Source organism: Bos grunniens, chromosome 17 (genome assembly GCF_055505025.1).
Source record: "Bos grunniens cultivar Pamir isolate PY7600 chromosome 17, Bosgru_T2T1.0, whole genome shotgun sequence".
NCBI classification, from domain to species: Eukaryota; Metazoa; Chordata; class Mammalia; order Artiodactyla; family Bovidae; genus Bos; species Bos grunniens.
In genome coordinates this window covers 70,422,580-70,445,792 of record NC_141181.1, presented here as the reverse complement: position 1 = coordinate 70,445,792, position 23,213 = coordinate 70,422,580, and the positions used below count along the sequence as shown (strand labels likewise).

Below are 23,213 nucleotides of genomic sequence, written 5' to 3'. Positions count from 1 at the left end.
GATCTCTAGTCTTTCCCATTCTGTTGTTTTCCTCCATTTCTTTGCATTGATCGCTGAGGAAGGCTTTCTTCTATCTCTTCTTGCTATTCTTCGGAACTCTGCATTCAGATGCTTATATCTTTCCTTTTCTCCTTTGCTTTTCGCTTCTCTTCTTTTCACAGCTATTTGTAAGGCCTCCCCAGACAGCCATTTTGCTTTTTTGCATTTCTTTTCCATGGGGATGGTCTTGATCCCTGTCTCCTGTACAATGTCACGAACCTCATTCCATAGTTCATCAGGCGCTCTATCAGATCTAGGCCCTTAAATCTATTTCTCATTTCCACTGTATAATCATAAGGGATTTGATTTAGGTCATACCTGAGTGGTCTAGTGGTTTTCCCTACTTTCTTCAATTTAAGTCTGAATTTGGCAATCAGGAGTTCATGATCTGAGCCACAGTCAGCTCCTGGTCTTGTTCTTGCTGACTGTATAATAGAGCTTCTCCATCTTTGGATGCAAAGAATATAATCAATCTGGTTTTGGTGTTGACCATCTGGTGATGTCCATGTGTAGAGTCTTCTCTTGTGTTGTTGGAAGAGGGTGTTTGCTATGACCAGTGCATTTTCTTGGCAAAACTCTATTAGTCTTTGCCCTGCTTCATTCTGTATTCCAAGGCCAAATTTGCCTGTTACTCCAGGTGTTTCTTGACTTCCTACTTTTGCATTCCAGTCCCCTATAATGAAAAGGACATCTTTTTTGGGTGTTAGTTCTAAAAGGTCTTGTAGGTCTTCATAGAACCGTTCAACTTCAGCTTCTTCAGCGTTACTGGTTGGGGCATAGGCTTGGATTACTGTGATACTGAATGGTTTGCCTTGGAAACGAACAGAGATCATTCTTTCGTTTTTGAGATTGCATCCAAGCACTGCATTTCAGACTCTTTTGTTGACCATGATGGCTACTCCATTTCTTCTGAGGGATTCCTGCCCGCAGTAGTAGATATAATGGTCATCTGAGTTAAATTCACCCATTCCAGTCCATTTTAGTTTGCCGATTCCTAGAATGTCTATATTCACTCTTGCCATCTCTTGTTTGACCACTTCCAATTTGCTTGATTCATGGACCTGACATTCCAGGTTCCTATGCAATACTGTTCTTTACAGCATCAGACCTTGCTTCTATCACCAGTTACATCCACAGCTGGGTATTGTTTTTGTTTTGGCTCCATCCCTTCATTCTTTCTGGAGTTATTTCTCCACTGATCTCCAGTAGCATATTGGGCACCTACTGACCTGGGGAGTTCCTCTTTCAGTATCCTACCATTTTGCCTTTTCATACTATTCATGGGGCTCTCAAGGCAAGAATACTGAAGTGGTTTACCATTCCCTTCTCTAGTGGAAGGAACATTCATAGAACAACAACAAAAAAAGAACTCTTGGAAATTAAAACTATAATGGCAGAAATGAAAAAAAAGCAAAGATCCACAAATAGTTAAAACAAAAAAAGGTGACTGGCCTGTAAGTTACAGTAAGGACTCTGGTTTTTACCGTCCATAGCATGGGAAACAGCCCCTGGCCTGTGTAAAGAGACTGACTAAGGACAAGACTGGAAGCAGGAGACCAGGGATGAGGCTCCTGGAGTCATTCAAGGGAGACACGATGATGGCCTGAACCACCATGGTGGCAACTGGAGGTGCTGAAAAGCGCTCAAGTCTGCATCTATTCTGAAGGCTGAATCAACATAATTTTGGCATTTGGTACCACAGTTGGGGTATGAAGGAGTAAGAGCTAGCAGGGAGGACTCCCAGGTTTCTGACCCAAGTCTCTGGAAGGACGGGTGTTTCCTTTACTAGAAAGGGGAAGACTCAGCAGGGAGGTCTGTGAGGAACATCCAGACTTTGGCTATGGACACGCTGAGCTGTGACGTCTAGCTGGTGCAGGCAGCAATGTCACGCGGGCAGCAGTCCAGGGTTCAAGGGAGAGGGCTGGGTGAGTGCATACCTCTGGGGATCACCTGGGATTTGATGAGACTGCCATGAGCGGGATGCAGACAGAGAGGCAGTGCCAGGACTAGGGGTGGGGACTTGGGTGAGGAGGGACCAGGAGAAGAAAGTGGGAGGAGCAGAGGCAGAGGAGTGAGAGGGTGGCCACCTGGGAGCTGGGAGAAGAATGGGCTTCTTAGAGGAGAGAATGGTGGGCTGGCCAATGCTCCCTGGTGAGGCAAGTGAGAGGAAATTCACAACTGACTTTAGCAGAAGTAGTGAACTTACTAAAATCAATGGTGAATTCTTCTGAAATGAACGAGGCAAAGAAATAGAGGAAAATAATAGAATGGGAAAGACTAGAGATCGCCTCACAGAAACTGGAGATATCAAGGGAACGTTTCATGCAAGGATAGGCATGATAAAGGACATAATCAGTAAGCATCTAACAGAAGCAGAAGAGATTAAGAAGAGGTGGCAAGAATACACAAAAGGACTGTACAAAAAAAGGTCTTAATGACCCACATAAACACAATGGTGTGGTCACTCACCTAGAGCCAGACATCCTGGAGTGTGAGGTGGGCCTTAGGAAGCATAACTACAAACAACGCTAGTAGAGGTGATGAAATTCCAGCTGAGCTATTTCAAATCCTAAAAGATGATGCTGTTAAAAATCTGCACTCAAAATGTCAGCAAATTTGGAAAACTCAGCAGTGGCCACAGGACTCAAAAAGGTCAGTTTTCATTCCAATTCCAAAGAAGGGCAAGGCCAACAAATGTTCAAACTACCATGAAATTGTGCTCATTTCACATGCTAGTAAGTTTACGCTCAAAACCCTTCAAGCTAGGTTTCAGCAACGTGTGAATCAAGAACTTCCAAATGTACAGATGGGCTTTGAAGAAGCAGAGGAAGCAGAGGTCAAATGGCCAAGATTCGCTGGATCGTGGAGAAAGCAAGAGAGTTCCAGAAAAACATCTACTTCCACCTTACTAACTACACTAAAGCCTATGACTATGTGCATCATAATAAACTATGGAAAAGTCTTAAAGACATGGGATACCAGAACACCTTACGTGCCTCCTGAGAAATCTGTATTCAGGTCAAGAAGCAACAAGCAGAACCAGACATGAAAAAAATGACTGGTTCAAAACTGGGAAAGGAGTACAACAAGGCTGTATATTGTCACCCTGCCTATTTAACATATGCAGAGTACATCATGCAAAATAGTAGCCTAGATGAAGCACAAGCTGGAATCAAGATTGCCGGGAGAGATATCAATAACCTCAGATATGCAGATGACACCATCCCTATGGAACAAAGCAAAGAGGAACTAAAGAGCGTTTTGATGAAAGTGAAAGAGGACAGTGAAAAAGCTGGCTTAAAACTCAACATTCCAAAAACTAAGATCATGGCATCCAGTCCCATTTCTTCATAGTAAGTACAAGGAGAAAAAGTGGAAGCAGTGGCAGATTTTATTTTTTTGGGCTAAAAAAATCACTGTGGATGGTGACTGCAGCCATGAAATTAAAAGACACTTGCTTTCTGGAAGAAAAGCTATAACAAACATAGACAGGGTATTAAAAAGTAGAGATGTCACTTTGCCAACAAAGGCCCATATAGTCAAAGCTATGGTTTTTCCAGTCATCATGTACAGATGTGAGTTGGATCATAAAGGAGGCTGAACGCCAAAGAATTAATGCTTTCTAACTGTGGTGCTGGAGAAGACTCTTGAGAGTCCCTTGGACTGTAAGGAGATCAAACCCATCAATCCTGAAGGAAATCAACCTTGAATATTCATTGGAAGGACAGATGCTGAAGCTCCAATACTCTAGCCATCTGATGCAAAGAGCCAACTCATTGGTAAAGACCCTGATGTAGAGAAAGACTGAAGGCAGGAGGAGGAGACAGCAGAGGATGAGATGGTTAGGCAGCATCACCAACTCAATGGACATGAGTTTGAGCACACTCCGGGAGGACAGGGGAGCCTGGAGTACTGCAGTCGCAAACAGTCAGACACAACTTAGTGACTGAACAACAACAAAGTGACCTCACAAAAGTAAAAACAGTTTTGGTGGCAAGGTGGAAAACGAAAGCCTCATGAGGTAAATTTGAGCCTACAAAAAGAGGTGCTATAGAGCCTGGAGATGTTCAGGAGATGAGAGCTGAAGGGCAGCAGAGAGACAGAGAACTGGCTGCAGGAGGAAGCAGCATCAAAGAGATTTTTTTTTTTTCAGGATAGGAAAATAATAGCATTATATGCTGGTGCAAATGATCCAGTAAAGAGGGAAAAATTAATACAGAAAAGAGGGGGGGGGGGGGAAAACTGCTAGTGTGGTGGCCTGGTATAAGCACCGGAAAGTGCAGCACCAGAAGATCTTGCCAGAGACAAGAACCTGGACAGTTTATCTGCCTCACGGTAGGGAAAGCAAGCCACGTGGTGACAGACGCTGGCCGTGGGGAGATGCAGTGATAGTCTCCTCTGTTACTTCTATTTTCTCAAGAAAATAGGAAGCAAGGCCTCGGTTAAGAATGAGGAATAAATATTGATAAACTAAATACTCTAAATGGAAGTGATGTTTTTATCTACTTCCCAAATTAGCTGAGTAATTTTGTTCAGATCTTCTCTTCAGAAAGAGAAGTGACTACTTCCTACCTAAGACGGCCTTACCTAAGGACCCATACTATATTATTTGTGCCCTTACTAATTCAGTGGTTACTCTGGTTCCATATATTAATGTGGCTAAGTCACTTCAGTCGTGTCCAACTCTGTGCGACCCCATAGACGGCAACCCACCAGGTTCCCCCATCCCTGGGATTCTCCAGACAAGAACACTGGAGTGGGTTGCCATTTCCTTCTCCAGTGCATGAAAGTGAAAAGTGAAAGGGAAGTCGCTCAGTCGTGTCTGACTCTTCGTGACCCCATGGACTGCAGCCCACCAGGCTCCTCCATCCATGGGATTTTCCAGGCAAGAGTACTGGAGTGGGTTGCCATTGCCTTCTCCAGTGCATGAAAGTGAAAAGTGAAAGGGAAGTCGCTCAGTCGTGTCTGACTCTGTGACCCCATGGACTGCAGCCCACCAGGCTCCTCCGTCCATGGGATTTTCCAGGCAAGAGCACTGGAGTGGGGCGCCAAGTAAAACATAGAACAACTACGGTTTATAGACGTCAAAACATTCTCCAAGCACATAAAGGCATTATTCTCAAACTTCTGGTGTGATATCATTCTCTCCTAATGTTCCTGAAAGTGAGAAATAAATAATTCAGTATGGGAAAAGACCAAAAAAAAGGGGGGGGGGGGTCAATACACCCAACCTTGCCCAAAGTTATAACCCATTTGATCAAAAAAGAGATTGCAAGCTGAAAATACCCACTCCATCACAAATTTCAAAGTCAATGAAAACACAGTATCAGAATTATAATTCTGGTAGATGCTTAGAGAACAAACTTTCTCAATTTTACAATTTGAGAAACAGAGGCCCAGAGTTGTAACTTAATCCCAGATCAAGTGATTATCTAGGGTCTGGTTAAGAACCGAAACTCGGGTCTCCTAAAACCCAGCCCAGTATTCTTTCCTCGATCCCTGCCACCACTCAAGTGCAAAGGAAGGAACAAGAGTGCAACATGAATGCTCTGATGCAGAGAGGCAGACGTGGGTCGCAGATACCCCACACCCCATGCCCAGCCTCTACTTCCTCACTAGCATCCACTAGAAAGGCTGGGAAGGTTTTTGTTCCAGCCTCTTCTGTAGCTAAAGAGTCCCGTGACAGAGCTATAGCCTATGAGACAAAAGCAGAATGCAGGTGGGGGTTTTAGGCAAGTTTTGCCTTCCTGATAAACAGACAGGTCTAGCTGATACCAACCTTCCTTGCCCTTTTTGTGCAAAGCCAGAACAGTCATCTCTGAGGATAAAGGGCCAATATGCTCAGGATGGTAAACTGAAAAGTATCTAAAAGTCTGAGTCTCTGATGACATCCCCAAACAGCTGTTGTTCAGTCACTAAGTCATGTCCAACTCTATGCAACCCCATGGACTGCAGCACACCAGGATTCCTTGTCCTTCACTGTCTCCTGAAGTTTGCTTAAATTCACGTCCGTTGAGTTGGTGATGCCATCAAGCCCTCTCATCCTCTGCACCCCCTTCTCCTTTAGCCTTCAATCTTTCTCGGCATCAGCATCTTTTCCAACCAGGCTGTGAGAAAAACCAAATCCTGATTTGCATAAGCCATCTTCTGACTTTCTCTAACTTGGAGTCAAATGCATTTCTAACACAATTAGCATCTCCCAATACTTGGTATATAAATAGATATTATTTGAAGAGGTTTCCAGTTAAATGAGTCAAATTTAAGTTATAAAAAAATTAAGCAGGAAAAGGATTTGGGGAAGAGAGTGAAGGCAGCCACATAGTGTTTCAATCTCTGAACCCTTATAAAACACACAGAGAAACCATGCAGAAAAACCAAAAACTTATGTATCAACTACAACAAAACCAGGTGACAAGTTAACTCTAAAAACCCAAAATGCAAGCAGGTGAGGACAAATCACCCAAGTCAAAGGACCACCATTCGTAGAGAAGAAAAGTGGGGTCCTGGCCACAAGGCCTTTGTGTCCTTCATTTCTTTGATTGCAGGAAACAGCCTTCATTCAGCTCCATGATCTTCCCTGGGTTCCAATGGGCAGATTCAAGCAGCCGTTAATCAGGGAAGGGAGAGGATGGGAGGCCAAGGAGAAAAGAACAGCCTTGGGGCAGGGTCCTGTTTCCCCATCAAAGGACCCCCATCTCTGAGCTGCTCTGTGGATATTAAAACCCACTTCAGGCGGAAGAAGATAATGACTAATACACAGCATGCAGACCCCAGACCAGCTGGACCTGAAGGTTGATGATGTGGACTCCTACTTGCCGCACCACCAAGCCATCAGAAGAATGTCCACGAGCTGATCACACCCTCCTTGAACAATTATTATAAAACCTGTCACTGTCTTCCCCAAGTTGGGACACTTGGTTTTGTGGGATTAGCCCACTGTGTTCCTCTCTGCCTGGCAAAGCAATAGAGCTATCCTTTTCTGCTTCACCTGGAATTCTGTGTCCAAGATTTGATCCAGCACCAGAGTACAAAGAAGCTGAGCTTTCATCATTGAAAGGAGCAATGAAGGTGGTATCTGAGGAGCCTGAGGACAGGAGAACCTAAATCAGCCGGTGAGTAGTCACTGCAAAATGTGGAGGCACAATTTGAGACCAGCAGCTGAAATACAGAGGAGTTTGGTGCTCTCCAAAATCACGGCTCACGTGAGAGCTGAAGGTGCTGACCTCAAAATCAGATAGGGATTCATGCCAAGGAGGAACTGCTGGGAGCAGAGTAGATACTGAGCAGGAAAAGGACAAGGAGACAAGGAAACAGAGGATCAGACCAGGCGTGGTTAAGAGGAGCAAGCCTCCACACCTGTGGACACCACGAAAGGGACAGAAGAGGGAGCTCTGTGATATTCAGATCAGATCAGTCGCTCACTCGTGTCCGACTCTTTGCGAACCCATGAATCGCAGCACGCCAGGCCTCCTTGTCCATCACCAACTCCCAGAGTTCACTCAGACTCACGTCCATCGAGTCAATGATGCCATCCAGCCATCTCATCCTCTGTCGTCCCCTTCTCCCGCCCCCAATCCCTCCCAGCATCAGAGTCTTCTGCAATGAGTCAACTCTTAGCATGAGGTGGCCAAAGTACTGGCGTTTCAGCTTCAGCATCATTCCTTCCAAAGAAATCCCAGGGCTGATTTCCTTCAGAATGGGCTGGTTGGATCTCCTTGCAGTCCAAGGGACTCTCAAGAGTCTTCTCCAACACCACAGTTCAAAAGCATCAATTCTTCGGCACTCAGCCTTCTTCACAGTCCAACTCTCACATCCATACATGACCACAGGAAAAACCATAGCCTTGACTAGACGGACCTTTGTTGGCAAAGTAATGTCTCTGCTTTTGAATATGCTATCTAGGTTGGTCATAACTTTCCTTCCAAGGAGTAAGCATCTTTTAATTTCATGGCTGCAGTCACCATCTGCAGTGATTTTGGAGCCAAGAAAAATAAAGTCTGACCCTGTTTCCACTGTTTCCCCATCTATTTCCCATGAAGTGGTGGGACCGGATGCCATGATCTTCGATTTCTGAATGTTGAGCTTTAAGCCAACTTTTTCACTCTCCACTTTCACTTTCATCAAGAGGCTTTTGAGTTCCTCTTCACTTTCTGCCATAAGGGTGGTGTCATCTGCATATCTGAGGTTATTGAGATTTCTCCCGGCAATCTTGATTCCAGCTTGTGTTTCTTCCAGTCCAGCGTTTCTCATGATGTACTCTGCATGTAAGTTAAATAAACAGGGGGACAATATACAGCCTTGACGAACTTCTTTTCCTATTTGGAACCAGTCTGTTGTTCCATGTCCAGTTCTAACTGTTGCTTCCTGACCTGCATACAAATTTCTCAAAAGGCAGATCAGGTGGTCTGGTATTTCCATCTCTTTCAGAATTTTCCACAGTTTATTGTGATCCACACAAAGGCTTTGGCATAGTCAATAAAGCAGAAATAGATGTTTTTCTGGAACTCTCTTGCTTTTTTTATGATCCAGTGGATGTTGGCAATTTGATCCCTGGTTCCTCTGCCTTTTCTAAAACCAGCTTAAACATCAGGAAGTTCATGGTTCACATATTGCTGAAGCCTGGCTTGGAGAATTTTGAGCATTACTTTACTAACGTGTGAGATGAGTGCAATTAGGAAGCTTAACTAAAGCTCACTTCACTGTAAAAGTCCACAAAAATTAATTTCACATAAAAAAGAGCAACAGAAAAGTAACTGAGGTCAAATTCTATACAAAGTTACTGTAGGAGAAAAGGAGAGTAACAGGCCTATGGACAAAAGATTCTTGACAGTCCCCTGGAAAGAAAGGAGATGAAACCAGTTAATCCTAAAGGAAATCAACCCTGAATCTTCACTGAAAGGACTGATACTGAAGCGGAAGCTCCAGTACTTTGGCCACCTGATGCGAAGAGATGCTTACTAGAAGAGATCCTGATGATGGGAAAGATTGAAGGCGGGAGGACAGAGGATGAGATGGTTGGATGGTATTATCGACTCAATGGACGTGAGTTTGAGCCAACTGCAGGAGATGGTGATGGACAGGAAAGCCTGGAGTTATGTGGGCCATGGTGTCACAGAGTCTGACATGACAGAGCGATTGAACAGCAACAATGGACAAAAAAATTGTTCCAGAAAGACATGCCACAAAATGGGGGAAAAAAAAACAAACAAGAAAACCACCAACCAAACCTATAACCTATCTCAAAATGAGCTAAAAGACTTAAAAAAAAAAAAAAATCCACACCCAGGTATATCATATTAAATCTTCAAGAAATAAGACAAACACTGAATCTTCAAAAGATCAACAGCATGCAAATGCAAGTCATGAGACAATGGAGTATCTTCAAAGACTGGGGAGAAAACTGGTAACGCAGACTTCCTATAACCAGTGAGATATCTTTCAAAAATGAAAGCAAAGTAAAAACATTTTTAGACAAAATCTGAGAGGATTCATCACAAGCAGACCTACTTTTGGATCCCTGGTTGGGGGAACTAAAATCCCACATGCTGCATGATGCGGCCAAAAGAAAAAAAATATTGTTCTGAGGATTTTAAAATGTAAACTGAATTAAAATACCTTACAGTAGGGCACATAAATGGGGACAGCGACAGGCAGAATTAAAGTGATCAAAGGAACCTTGTTTGGGGACAGGGTAAAAAAACCAATTAACATTATACCTGAAAAAGTTAAACAAATCTGTTAGGGCAGTCAGGAAAAGAAGAATGAAAGAGTACACAACTTCTAAGCTAACACAGGGAAGATAAATAAAATATTCAACCGAGTTTAAAAAAAAAAGAAAGAAAAACAAAAGACTTCCTGTGTAAGCCTGATTAGTTCTCCCAGTGGCAACAAGAAAGACAGACACACACAAAAAGATTTCCTTGAAGGCTGAAGAGCTCCCCGGGCAGTGAAGGGCAGGGCCAGGTCCAAGGGAAGGAGGAGGAGCAGAGGTGGACTATGCCTTACCCCTGGGCTGGGAGGAGCGGCCACCCCGGGAGCTTCACTGGTAAAGACCCGGGGAGAAGACGGGAACAGCAGGGCCCTCCCACCAGGTATACAGGGAAAAGATTTCAGAGAACACAGACAAAAGCTGCATTTGTTCGAGAGACTCTGAATCAAGAGACCTTGGTTTTCCAGATCAGGAAAGCTATTCTGTCAGAAAAAGGAGAAGGCATAGCAAGGAGAGGGGGAAGGGGTGAGAACCCGTAACATTCCAGCTTTTAAAAACACATTATAGAACAGGAAAGACTAGCAATCTCTTCAAGAAAACTAGAGATACCAAGGAAACACTTTATGCAAAGATGGGCACAATAAAGGACAGGAAACACCATGGACCTAATGGAAACAGAGGATATTAAGAAGAGGTGGCAAGAATACACAGAAGAACTGTACAAAAAAGGTCTTAATGACATGGATGACCAGAATGGTGTCATCACTCACCTTAAGCCAGACACCCTGGAGTGTGAAGTCAAGTGGGTCTTAGGAAGCATTACTATGAACAAAGCTAGTGGAGGTGATGGAATTCCAGTTAACCTATTTCAAATCCTAAAAGATGATGCTGTGAAAGTGCTGCACTCAATATGCCAGCAAATTTGGAAAACTCAGCAATGGCCACAGGACTGGAAAAGGTCAGTTTTTATTCCAATCCCAAATGCCAAAGAATGTTCTAACTACTGTACAATTGCACTAATTTCACACGTTATCAAAGTAATGCTCAAAATCCTTCAAGCTAGGCTTCAACAGTACACTTCATTTCACTGAAGTAAAAACAATAGTTCACTTCAACAGTGAACCAAGAACTTCTAGACGTACAAGCTGGACTTAGAAAGGCAGAGGAATCAGAGATCAAACTGCCAACATCCGATGGGTCATAGAAAAAGCAAGAGAATACCAGAAAAACACCTACTTCATTGCCTATGCTAAAGCCTTTGACTCTGTGGATCACAACAAACTGTTGAAGATTCTTAAAGAGATGGGAATACCAGACCACCTTACCTCCCTCCTGAGAAACCTGCATGTGGGTCAAGAAGTAACATTTAGAACCCTACATGGAACAACTGACTGCTTATCAAATGCAAATCAAAGCCACAATGAGGTACCATCTCACGCTGGTCAGAATGGCTGCCATCAAAAAGTCTACAAACAATAAATGTGGAGAGGGTGTGGAGAAAAAGGAACCCTCTTACACTGTTGGTGGGACTGCAAACTAGTACAGCCACTATGGAGAACAGCGTGGAGATTCCTTAAAAAACTGGAAACAGAACTGCCTTATGACCCAGCAATCCCATTGCTGGGCATACAACCCGAGGAAACCAGAATTGAGAGAGACACGTGTACCCCAATGTTCATCGCAGCACTGTTTACAATAGCCAGGACATGGAAGCAACCTAGATGTCCATCAGCAGATGAATGGATAAGAAAGCTGTGGTACATATACACAATGGACTATTACTCAACTACAAAAAAGAATGCATTTGAGTCAGTTCTAATGAGGTGGATGAAATTGGAGCCTATTATACAGAGTGAAGTAAGTCAGAAAAAAAACACCAATATAGTATATTAACACATATATATATGGAATTTATTTATTTATTTATTTATTTTTTTACACGTCAGACGGGTAATGTGCCGGTGTTGTAACAAGGTTTGCAGGGAGGCACATGTCATGCAGCAGCATGAACACCCAATCATCATGCTCATGAACTACAAAAGGATCTATATATATGGAATTTAAAAGATGGTAAAGACAACCCTATATGAAAGACACCAAGAGACACAGGTGTAAAGAACAGACATTTGGACTCTGTGAGAGAAGGCGAGGGTGGGGTGATTTGAGAGAATAGCACTGAAATATGTATATTATCATATGTGAAATAGATGACCAGTCCAAGTTCGATGCAGGAAGCAGGGCACTCAAAGCTGGTGTGCTGGGACAACCCAGAGGGATGGAATGGTAAGGGAGGTGGGAGGAGGGTTCAGGACGGGGGGACACATGTATACCCATGGCTGATTCACGTCAATGGACGGCAAAAACCACCACAACACTGTAAAGCAATTAGCCTCCAATTAAAATAAATAAATTTTTTTTAATCTAAAAAAAAAATTGGGAAAGGAATACAACAAGGCTGTATACTGTAACCCTGCTTATTTAATTTATATGTAGAGTACATCATGTGAAATAGATGTACTCTGATGAATCACAAGCTGAAATCAAGATGGCTGGGAGAAATATCAAGAACCTCAGATATGCAGATTATCCCACCCTAATGGAAGAAATCAAAGAGGAACTAAAGAGCCTCTTGATGAAAGCGTAAAAGGAGAGTGAAAAAGCTGACTTAAAATTCAACAACAACAAAAAAAGATTAGAGCATCCGGTCCCATCACTTCAAGGCAAACAGATGGAGAAAAAAATGGAAACAGTGGCAGACTTCATTTTCTTGGGCTCCAAAATCACTGCGGATGGTGACTGCAGCCATGAAATTAAAAGACACTTGCTCGTTGGGAAAAAAGCTATGACAAACCTAGACAGCATATTAAAAAGCAGAGACATCACTTTACCAAAAAGGTCTGTCTTGTCAAAGTTATGGTTTTTCCAGTAGTCATGTATGGATGTTAGAATCGGACCATAAAGACAACTCAGTGCCAAAGAATTGATGTTTTTGAACTGTGGTGCTGGAGAAGACTCTTGAGAGTCCCTTGAACAGCAAGGAGATCAAACCAGTCAATCTTAAAGGAAATCAACCCTGAATGTTCACTGGAAGGAGTCATGCGGAAGCTGAAGCTCCAATACTTTGGTCACCTGAAGCAAAGAGCTGACTCGTTAGAAAAGACCCTGATGCTGGGAAAGATTGAAGGTGGGAGGAGACAGGGGCGACAGAGGACAAGATGCAAAGGATAGCATCACCGACACAACAGGCATGAGTTTGAGCAAGCTCTGGGAGATAGTGAAGGACAGGGAAGCCTGGTATGCTGCAGTCCACGAGGTCAAAAAGAGTTGGACATGATTTAGCAACAGAATAACAACAACAACATTCTCAATGGTTCTCAGTTCTCTGAAACATTCCCTACACTGGCCCCTCCTGCAGTGTCCTGACCCCAGTGTCTTCCCCGTGTGGTCCACTCTGGGCACTGCAGCCATAATGATCTTCACTAACACCCACAGCAGTAGGCGGCAGCCTAGACAAACTGAAGCTGTGGGACTTACACTTGACTATATTTCACGCCCCTTGACAGCGTCAACTTTTCCCTAGGTTCTGCCCCAGACCAAGTCAATCTGTTACTCTGAACAGGGACCTGAAAGAGCTCATTTGCTTCTCCAGGGCAAATACTTCTTCCCCGAGAGGGTCTTAGCTGTCCTAGTTTATTTGTGGTTCCTTTATAACATTCATTCAGTCAGACTAGTAAGTGTTAGGCTACCATTATATCATCCTCCCCTCCTGGCGGCCGGGGAGGAGCAGAGGGGGAATGAAACACACGCCAGGATGAAGGTTACACACGGGCTTCGTGCAAAACAGAAACCCAGGATGAAACTCAGGGGAAGTCTGGTGTTCTGAGCTAATACTACCTGGCTTTAGAGGGAAACACTCTTCCAAAAGCCATGCGAATCCACAAATGAAAGTACTTTCTGGCCACGCATCTGAAAGAGGGAGAGAAAGGACATACACATTTAAGAACTCCATCTGGTTTGTATCATCAATTTTCTGGAAAGGAGACGGAAATTTAATGGTCTCAGGGGGTGGGATGCTAGCGTGAGTCGAAGGTGAATCATAGATAATCCTGCATCAGACAGAAAAAAGGGGAATTTGCTGTATGGTACAGGGAACTCAGCCTGGGGCTCTGTGACAATCTAGAGGGGTGGGATGGGATGGGGTGGGAGGCCGTAGGGAAGTTCAAGAGGGAGGTGATAATATGGACACCTGTGGCTGATTCATGTTGATATATGGCAGAAACCAACACAATATTGTAAAGCCAATTATTCTGCATTAATATAAATTTTTAAAAAATAGCACAAGATGGGACAGATTTTAAAAGCTAAAATTGAGCAGATTATTTTTTAAAAATACTATTAATATACTCTGTCCATAAAGACTTCAGAATTGAGGAACAGGATGTATACGCTAGTGCTTTTCTTCACATTCTTCTTGCCCGAAACACCTGGCAAAGGCCTGGCAAATGCCCGCTTACCCAACAAGGTTCATCTTCAACGCTCACTCCTATGTGAAGCTTTCCTGGGCTCTCCCCAACCAAACAGAGCAAGGAGCTTGGTACTCTCAGCCCTGCTCCAGCCCCCAGAGTAATGTTATGATGCAGAATCCCAGGAAACCGCTCACAGGGTGCCCATCATTCCCTCTGCACTCTGAGCCTGAGAGCAGGGACCGTGGCTCACAGTACCCCTAGCACGCTACCTGGAGCACACAGGAAGGTGAGCGTGTCTTGGCCAGTTAACCTCCAGGTTCAGCCTGGAACACTCTCCTTCCTCCTGCCCTTTACCTGCCTTAATCTTACTTATCCTTCAGGACTCAGCTAAACTCCACCTCTCCAGGAAGTCACTGCTGGCAATGCCGGGCTAGTGCACTGTTCTCGCCCCATGGGCCTGGGGACCACATCCGCCCTCCTCACAGCACTTACCACACTTCACTGTTGTGGCTTGTCTGCCAAGCCTACTTGACTTTACACTTCCATGAGCTCTTGCACTAGGAATGTCATATTCACCTTATACGCTCAGCATCTAACACCACACCTGGCCAGGCAGGCACCTGATAACTTTTTGCTGAATAAACAAAAGGATGCCTTTCAAAGACCTAATCAAGAGTAGCAGAAAATGATCATTTTCTTGGATCACGTTCAGACTTTTTCTGGAAGACTCTTTATAGCTTACACATTGTGGGGCACAAGTGGAGACCATGAATGAAAACACTCAATGATGGCTTTTACATTTGCATATTCCCAAATATTCTGAACATTCCGTCATGGCGAACAGGCATTGCGGTCTCCAATTAACTGAGATAAGAGAATAAGACTCACCCCCTTGTTTTAACCAAAAAGGGGGAACAATGACCAAGTCCCTGAGGCAGGGAACCCCTGGCAAGCTCACCTGACATGCAGTTCTCTTAGCCGGCCCCTTCGGGTCCGGGCCTGTGAGGGATGGTATTTCACTGGGTGACTGGCCCTAGATACCTCACTCCGGCTCCCAGAGAATGCAGAGGGCTTCTTTGTGGACAGTATCTTTGGAGAATAAGGTTTCTTTACTGCACTGTCCCTAAAAGACCTCAAATTTGAGGAGAAAAGGAGAGAACCAAATTATCTCTGCACGTGATGCAAATATCTTTAAACATACAAGTGAAATTAAAAAGATAAGCTCATCGAGACAGAAAGGTAATAACTCTACTTCAAGGACAATAAACTGCCCAATCTCTGACAAAAACACCCACCCCCCAGGCTTCCCTGGGGCCTCAGTGGTAAAGAATCCGCCTGCCAATGCAGGAGACATGGGTTCGGTCCCTGGTCCGGGAAGATCTCACATGCTGCAGAGCAACTAAGTCTGTTGTGCTCTAAAGCCCAGGAGCCACAACTACTGAAGCCCAAGCACCCTAGAGCCCGTGCCTCACAAGAGAGGCCACTGCAAAGAGAAGGCTTTGCACCGCAATTACAGAATAGCCCTCACTCACAGCAACTACAGAAAAGCTCGTGTGCATCAACAAAGACCCAGTGCAGCCAAAAAATAAATAAAATTATTAAAATAAACAAAAAAAAAAAAGAAATGCCCACCCCATCTGGAGGTGGGCACTACTAGATCAGCTCTAGGCAGAAGCTACAGAGCTGCAGGGCACCTTGGAGACCTCAGTCCTAACACATACTTCTTTAACGTGTCATTTAAGGGGAATCATTTTCAAGTTAGAAATAGGTTTCTTCATGCAGAAACAACTAGGAATGATTTCCAGGTTATGTGACTTTTACATCAATGTGAAACTACACACCTTGACCAAACACTAAATTTATGACTTTTAATCCCATTTTAGAAACATTAAGAGATTTTCTTATTGGTATGAACTCATGATTCTGGAAAATCCCATGGACAGAGGAGCCTGGAAGGCTGCAGTCCATGGGGTCGCGAAGAGTCGGACACGACTGAGCGACTTCCCTTTCACTTTTCACTTTCATGCATTGGAGAAGGAAATGGCAACCCACTCCAGTGTTGTTGCCTGGAGAATCCCAGGGACAGGGGAGCCTGGTGGGCTGCCGTCTACGGGGTCACACAGAGTCGGACACGACTAAAGCGACTTAGCAGCAGCAGCAGCAGCATGATTTTCAAAAACACGTGTCAGAGATCTGCCTGCAGGAAATATCTGGTGGCAACAACATCCCACCAGGAATGAGCAAACGTAGAGCTCAAATACTGTTCTAAAATGTCACTGCCTACTAAGAGGAAGTGGCAGTGCCTGGAAATACGGCTGACTTTCAGGTCTGAGACAAGAAAAATACAAGACAAGCTGCACTATCTTACTGGATCAGACAGTAAAGAAATGTTCAAAGAATGACAGGAGAATGTCGAAAGGACACAGGAACCAGCCGAAAAGGGCTCCCACTGGCCAAATCTGGGACAATTTTGGCAGTAACAGACTAAAACCCACTGAATAAAACAGGAATCCACAAATCCATACTGAAGTAAGTAAATGAGTAAATAAATAGATGAAGAAAAATGGGAAGCTCTACTCTGCAGTAGAATACAACTAATAAACTTTTAAGAACCATCACAGGAATAACTGACTCAGCTAAGAATCATCAATGGATGTAAAAACAAGTGGGTGCCAGTCTGATGAGAAATAGGCTATTAATGTAGTTTCAACGTATCTCCCCATAAAACACTTATTCACTTCTTTATAGTGGAGAAACCTGACAGATATTATCTATACCAAGTGATAAAAGTTAACATCAATGGTAATAGGACCAAATCTCCTGATATTGACGTACTGAGAACACAGCATCATTTCTGTGAAATTCTTGCCAAAAATACATAACTTGAATTCATCATGAAGAAACACTGAACAAATTCAAATATATGCATAAAAGGTAAGCTAAACTCTTCAAAAATGTTAGGTCATGGAAGATAAGGAAATATTGAGAAATATTTCCAAATTAAAGGGGACTAAAAAGACAAAATGAGGGACTTCCCTGGTGGTCCAGTGGCTAAGACTGTGCTCCTAATGCAGGGGGCCCAGGTTCAGACCCTGGTCAGGGAGTTAGATTCCACATGCTGCAACTAAGACCCAGCAGAGCCAAATAAATGAATCAATATTAAAAAGACAAAATGAAAAGGGAAGTTTTTCTTACATTTTGTTGTTTTCTTTCTGCTATAAATATCATTTTGGGGACAACTGACTTCAGTTTACTCACAAAGGGCCCAGGGGAGGGAGGAAACACATAGTTTGATTCTCATTGTTTGTGGTAAGTTCTATAAAGCCACCATAAGCGCTGAGCTAGTGAATATACCGAACCACTGTCCCTACAGGAGAACACATAGTTAGCTTCCTGCCAGTCTTTAAAAGCATTCTCATGGGGACTTCCCTGGCAGTCTAGTGGTCAAGGCTCCACGTTGCCACTGCAGGGGGCGTAGGTTTGATCCCTGGTAATGGAACTAAGATCCTGCACGCCAAAAAAATATCATCAACTAATCAATACGGAGCCTTGTTTTCTGTGTGCCTGTGTTTAAAGACACCATACTTAATACATATGGAGAGTCTTTAGCATTGAACTCACAGCCAACAGCCCTGTAACTCATGCTTGGACAAAGTGCATCTAACATACACTTTTTTAAAAAATTATTTCCGGCTGTGCTGGGTCTTCACTGCTGTGCATGGGCTTTCTCTAGTGGCAGCCAGCAGTGGCTCCTCTTCACTGCAGTGCACAGGCTTCTCCTAGCAGGGGTTTCTCTTATTATGGAGCACGGGCTCTAGAGCGTGGACTCAGTAGCTGGGGCGCACGGGCTTAGTCGCCCCGTGACACGTGGAATCTTCCCAGACTAGGATCGAATCCGTGGTCCCTGCACTGGCAGGCAGATTCTTAACCACTGGGCCACCAGGAAGGCCTACACTTTCTTTTTTATTTTTGGCCTCGTCTCAAGGCCTGATCTCAAGGCCACATCTCAAAGACCCTGATCCTGGCAAAGACTGAAGGCAGGAGGAGAAGGGGACGACAAGAGGATGAGATGGATGGATGGCATCACCGATTCAACGGACATGAGTTTGAGCAAACTCAAGGAGATGGTGAAAGACAGGGAAGCCTGGCGTGCTGCTGTCCATAGGGTCGCGAAGAGTCGGACATGACTGAGCAAATGGACAACAAACAAGGCATGCGGATCTTAGTTTCCCAACCAGGGATTGAACCCGCACCCCCAGCACTGAGAGAGTGGAGTCTTAACCTCTGAACCGCCAAAGAAGTCCCCTACATTTTCTTCCTAAGGTACATCACAGTCTTCCTGTACCAAGGAACACTGGACAGAACTTCAGTGCTCTGATTAGGGGCCACTTTAAACAGCAAAACTGTCAACAGAAAGCACAAACTGTGAAAAGATGGCAGTACACAGACTGGAGAAGGGTCCTCACCTACAGTATGAGCTGAAACGAGAAGGCAGAGCGTGGCCGTGTTTGAGTCCAGCCAGAAGCATGTGTATCAGGGACTAACATGCTTTGCCCCTCTGCACGTGTCTATAAATGACACAAAAACACTGAGAGGAGACAGACAGACGACGGAGATGCGGGGAGGAGAGAGACAGAACCAGATGAATGTGGTAAAAATGTCAACAGGAAAACCTGGGATGAGAAAGATATATAGTTCTTTGTCCCAATCTTGCAATGTTTCTCTAAATTTGAAATTATTTCAAAATAAAACATTAACAAAAAATTTTAAAATGAGGCTTTCATCCCACTCCTTTTACCATAAAAATAAAAGAGGCTCTAAAAATGTTAAGAGCTTATGAAACAGCAAACTGACGGAAAAAGTGCTAGGTCAGTGCCCTTCTGAAGTCCTGTTACGTCATAAACAGGTCATCAGACGGGGAGGCCCACGCCTGAAGTCATCCCTGACCACTGCTCTCTCCTTTCATCAGACTCTGGGCTCCCCCTCACCAGCTAGTGAGTCAAGCAGCAATGAACTATTTGCAGCTCTGTAAGTTTAAAGATCATAAGGATACCAACTCTGGTGTAAGTGAAGTAGCCCCAGAAATCTAAGCTATTCTAACACCGAAAGGAAGAGATCACAAACTGAAGCCACAGATTTGTCTCCATACATATATGCCTGTTTCCCATCACAAGGCCTCATGATGAAAGGAACCACTTTTATCTGCTAATATATACTCAGCCCCTAACACACTGCCAGGCACTCACAGTAGGTAGACATATAAAATGTGTTCACTTATGGAACAAAGGAAAGGCAGAAGGAAAGAAAGATGAAACAGAAGGCACTTCAAAAACAATACCAGAAACCCAACAATCATGAGGAACAGGGAGGAGCCTGGTTTAATTCAGAACACAGGAATACAATTGCTTTTTTGAAAAAAAAAGTCAATGGGAGGATGATGATTAGCCAAGAAACACAGAAAAATAGAAGTGAGGAGACAGAATCTGAAAATGTTCATTCAAAAGGGACAAGAAGAAAAGACAAAAACTCTAATTCAAAAAGATACATGTACCCCAATGGTCAAAGCAGCAATATTTACAATAGCCAAGACATGAAAGAAGCCTAAATGGCCATCGACAGATGAATAGATAGACAAGATGTGGTACATATATACACAATGGAATATTAGTCATAAAAAATGAAATAATGCCATTTGCAGCAACATGGATGAACCTGGAGATTCTCATACTAAGTGAAGTGAGGCAGATAAAGAAATTATCATACAATATCACTCACATGGGGAATCTAAAATATGATATAAATGAACTTATTTACAAAACAGAAACAGATTCACAAATACAGAAAACTTGGTGTTACCAGAAGTGAAATGGATAAATTGCGAGTTTGGGAGTAACAGATACACACTACTATAAAATAAACAAGGACCCACTGTATATAGCACAGGGAACTATATTCAGTATCTTGTAATAACCTCCAATGGAAAAGAATATGAAAAAGAACATATGCATATGTGTAACTTGATCACTTTGCTGTACACCTGAAACACACACACCGCAAATCAACTATACTTTGACTTTTTTCGACTTTTTTAAAATTAAGAAAAATTTAAAAAACAAAACAGTGCCCAGGGGAAGGCATGCCCTGACCAATTCATTTAACTATTTACTTGGCAGGTGCGCCCTGCAGTGTTCGTTTATTCTCTCAGTATCAAGCACCTACTGTAATACGCTCAGCAACACAGTACAGCCTGGGGCTTGCTGTCGTTCACTCAGTCGTGTCCAACACTCTTCAACCCCATGGACTGCAGCACGCCAGGCTTCCCTGTCCTTCAACATCTCCTGGAGCTGCTCAAACTCATGTGCATTGAGTCAGTGGTGCCATCCAACCATCTCATCCTCTGTGGCCCCCTTCTCCTCCTGCCTTCAGTCTTTCCCAGCATCAGGGTCTTTTCTAATGAGTCAGCTCTTTGCATCAAGTGGTCAATGTATTGGAGCTTCAGAATCAGTCCTTCCAATGAATATTCAGGGTTGATTTCCTTTAGGAATGACTGGTTTGATCTCCTTGCAGTCCAAGGGACTCTCAAGAGTCTTCTCCAATATCACCAAAAGCAGCAATTCTTCGATGCTCAGCCTTCTTTATGGTCCAACCCTCAAATCCATACATGACTACTGGAAAAACCATAGCTTTGACTATGTGGACCTTTGTCAGCAAAGTAATTTCTCAGTTTTTTAATATGCTACAAAGACAAATGTGTATTCAGTGTGTTTCTCATGTCTTACAATCAGAAAACAAGAATATCGACAGCTTACAGCAAGCATAGGACACTGACACGCTCCCAGTATTTATCCTCTACTTGGCTGCACACATGGCTGCCCAGAATAAGGGCTACATTTCTGAGGCTCCCCTACTCCTACCTTCTAAAATTAAGTTCTAAGAGGATGTATAGGGGCTCATCAGGTGGCAGGTTCCTACGATCTGCCTTAAGGGCCAGCCAATGTACACTTTGTCTTCCTATCTTGCTCCTACCTGCTGCTCGGAATGGCTGCACGCTTGAACCAGAAGGATGAGGACCTTTCAGAGATGGCGGTGCGGACGGGGTAAGGTCCTGGGTCCATAAGAACCTTACTGAACATAATCATCGTAACCACCTGCCTCCAGACTTCCTATGTGTGAAAGGAAAATCACTTCCATCTTGTTTAGCATCCATTACTTTGGATTTCGGGCTTCCCAGGTGGCTCAGGGTAAAGAATCAACCTGCCAATGCAGGAGACATAGGTTCAATCCCTGGGTCAGGAAGATCTCCTGGAGAAGGAAATGGCAATCTGATCCAGTATTCTTCCCTGGAGAATCCCATGGACAGAGAAACCTGGTGGGCAACAGTCCATGGGGTTGCAAAGAGTTGGACACGACTCAGCAACTAAACAATAACAACAACTCTGGATTTCTTGAACCTGACCCAAACAACAGAGCTGGACAGCTGCAAACAGAGTATGAGGCATAGAGTGGTGAGAAATGAGGCTAGAAAACGGTCTGTGGAGACGCCTTGAAGGCCAAGTAAAGGAGCATGGACTGGAGCCCAAAGGCAACAAGAGTCACTGGAAAGTTCTAAGTAGGGAGGGGTGACACAGTCAGATTTGAATACTCTGCACTCATCCTGGAGGTGATGTATCAACTATGTTCCCACACTGTGATTTCAAACTTCCTAAGAAAACTTCAGAATATAATATGGCTTCCTGCAGCAGGTAGGCATACACTGCTGGTTTCCCTAGTTATTTCTCATTGTAAACAAATTAACTGGTACTTCATGCACTGAAATGAATGGAAGTAATTGGCATGCTGACAGGTACATCAGTTTAGAAAGCACAAGCCCATCTCCAAAAGACTCAGGGCCCATTCTCTAAATTGAGGGTGTGGGTGAATCAGAAGTTCTACAGCCTTGTGAGAATTTACACTCTGGGTTCTAAGAGGGTCAGGGAATCATAAGCCTTACAACTGGTTTAAGGCGACTGTGGAATAGTAATACACCAAGGAGAATAACAAAGGGAAAAGCAAACCCTTTAGGAAGGAAGGCACCTTCATAAACCTAGAGACAGTCCTGTAATGTACCGGGTCCAGCACACAAAGAAGCTCGACTCCGCGTAAGGTAACAGAAACAACAGATCCACAAAGGCTTCAGATACTAAAGAGGTGTGTATCTGTGTATGCTATACATGTATATTCGCACACATACACATACACTTTTTATTCACTCAGAGAAAGTTTACTGGACACTTAAGAGTTTCTCAAGAGTTAATGGTGTATCAAGACGACAATGAGAATACCAATCATTAAATGCCACGAAAAAGGTAAACTTAGTGTGTTATGGGAACACCCACACTGGGTGCCTCATCCACACTGGGGGGGAGGGGGAACAGGGTGGGAAGAGGCTTCCTAGAGACGATACTGGACCTGAGTTTGGAAGTATGAGTAGAAACTAGTCGGGAGTTGGGAACTGGAAAGAGCTGGTGTGAATACGAGGTATGAGCAGTGTAGACGTTCAAGGAGAGTAAAGGAACATCAAGGAGTCCTGCAGGACTCACACGGTGGATCTCAGACTGCTTTACAGCAGAATACCTAGGGAATCGATTCTCCTATCAAAGCTTCCCATCCTAAAGCTGCAGACTATTTGAGGAAACAGAGTTTCAATTTAAGGCCATGGTTAATTTGTTTCAGAAGCTAAAGGCAGGCAGGCCTGACAAGCTCTCTACGGATCACTGCTAAACACTGTCAGGGCATGGATTCAGCTTTTGAGGATGGATCCCTCAAAAGCTGTGGGATCAGCAGGGGTAGGACCTCAGAAGCTGTGCTGGGAGCTCCATGACCCTACTCCAAGAAAAACTTGATTAGAGCAGGGGGAGAAATTTGACTTACGTTGGACCAACCAGATTCATTCTCCTAGAACTGAATTTTGAGCTGAGACACAGTCTGTACAGGACATGGGGGCTGAAGTACAAAGATGG

The 23,213-nt window shown here is 43.9% G+C and overlaps 1 protein-coding gene and 1 non-coding gene across 45 annotated transcripts in view; both read right to left on the bottom strand.

Annotated features, from left to right (window-relative positions):
- The window catches only part of SFI1 (SFI1 centrin binding protein), a 95,645-nt gene that overhangs the window by 62,111 nt on the left and 10,321 nt on the right, over window positions 1-23,213 (bottom strand). For 24 of the 44 annotated variants that reach the window (XR_015144795.1, XR_015144790.1, XR_015144791.1 and 21 more), the window contains exons 3-4: window positions 15,173-15,346; window positions 13,643-13,714 (exon numbers count right to left, since the gene is read on the bottom strand). The exons of 15 other annotated variants lie outside the window; for them this stretch is intronic. Coding sequence is in view for 19 of the 29 variants with exons in the window: in XM_086348870.1 (XP_086204996.1) it covers window positions 13,643-13,714; window positions 15,173-15,346 (246 nt within the window). In the remaining 10 variants the exon portion in view is untranslated. The remainder of the gene's footprint in view (window positions 1-13,642; window positions 13,715-15,172; window positions 15,347-23,213) is intronic. 5 more of the 44 variants (XM_086348896.1, XM_086348875.1, XM_086348877.1 and 2 more) reach the window with 2 other exon arrangements.
- On the bottom strand, window positions 11,689-11,793 carry LOC147355788 (small nucleolar RNA U13). The gene has a single exon (XR_015144929.1). It is a non-coding gene; the product is annotated as a small nucleolar RNA U13 (small nucleolar RNA).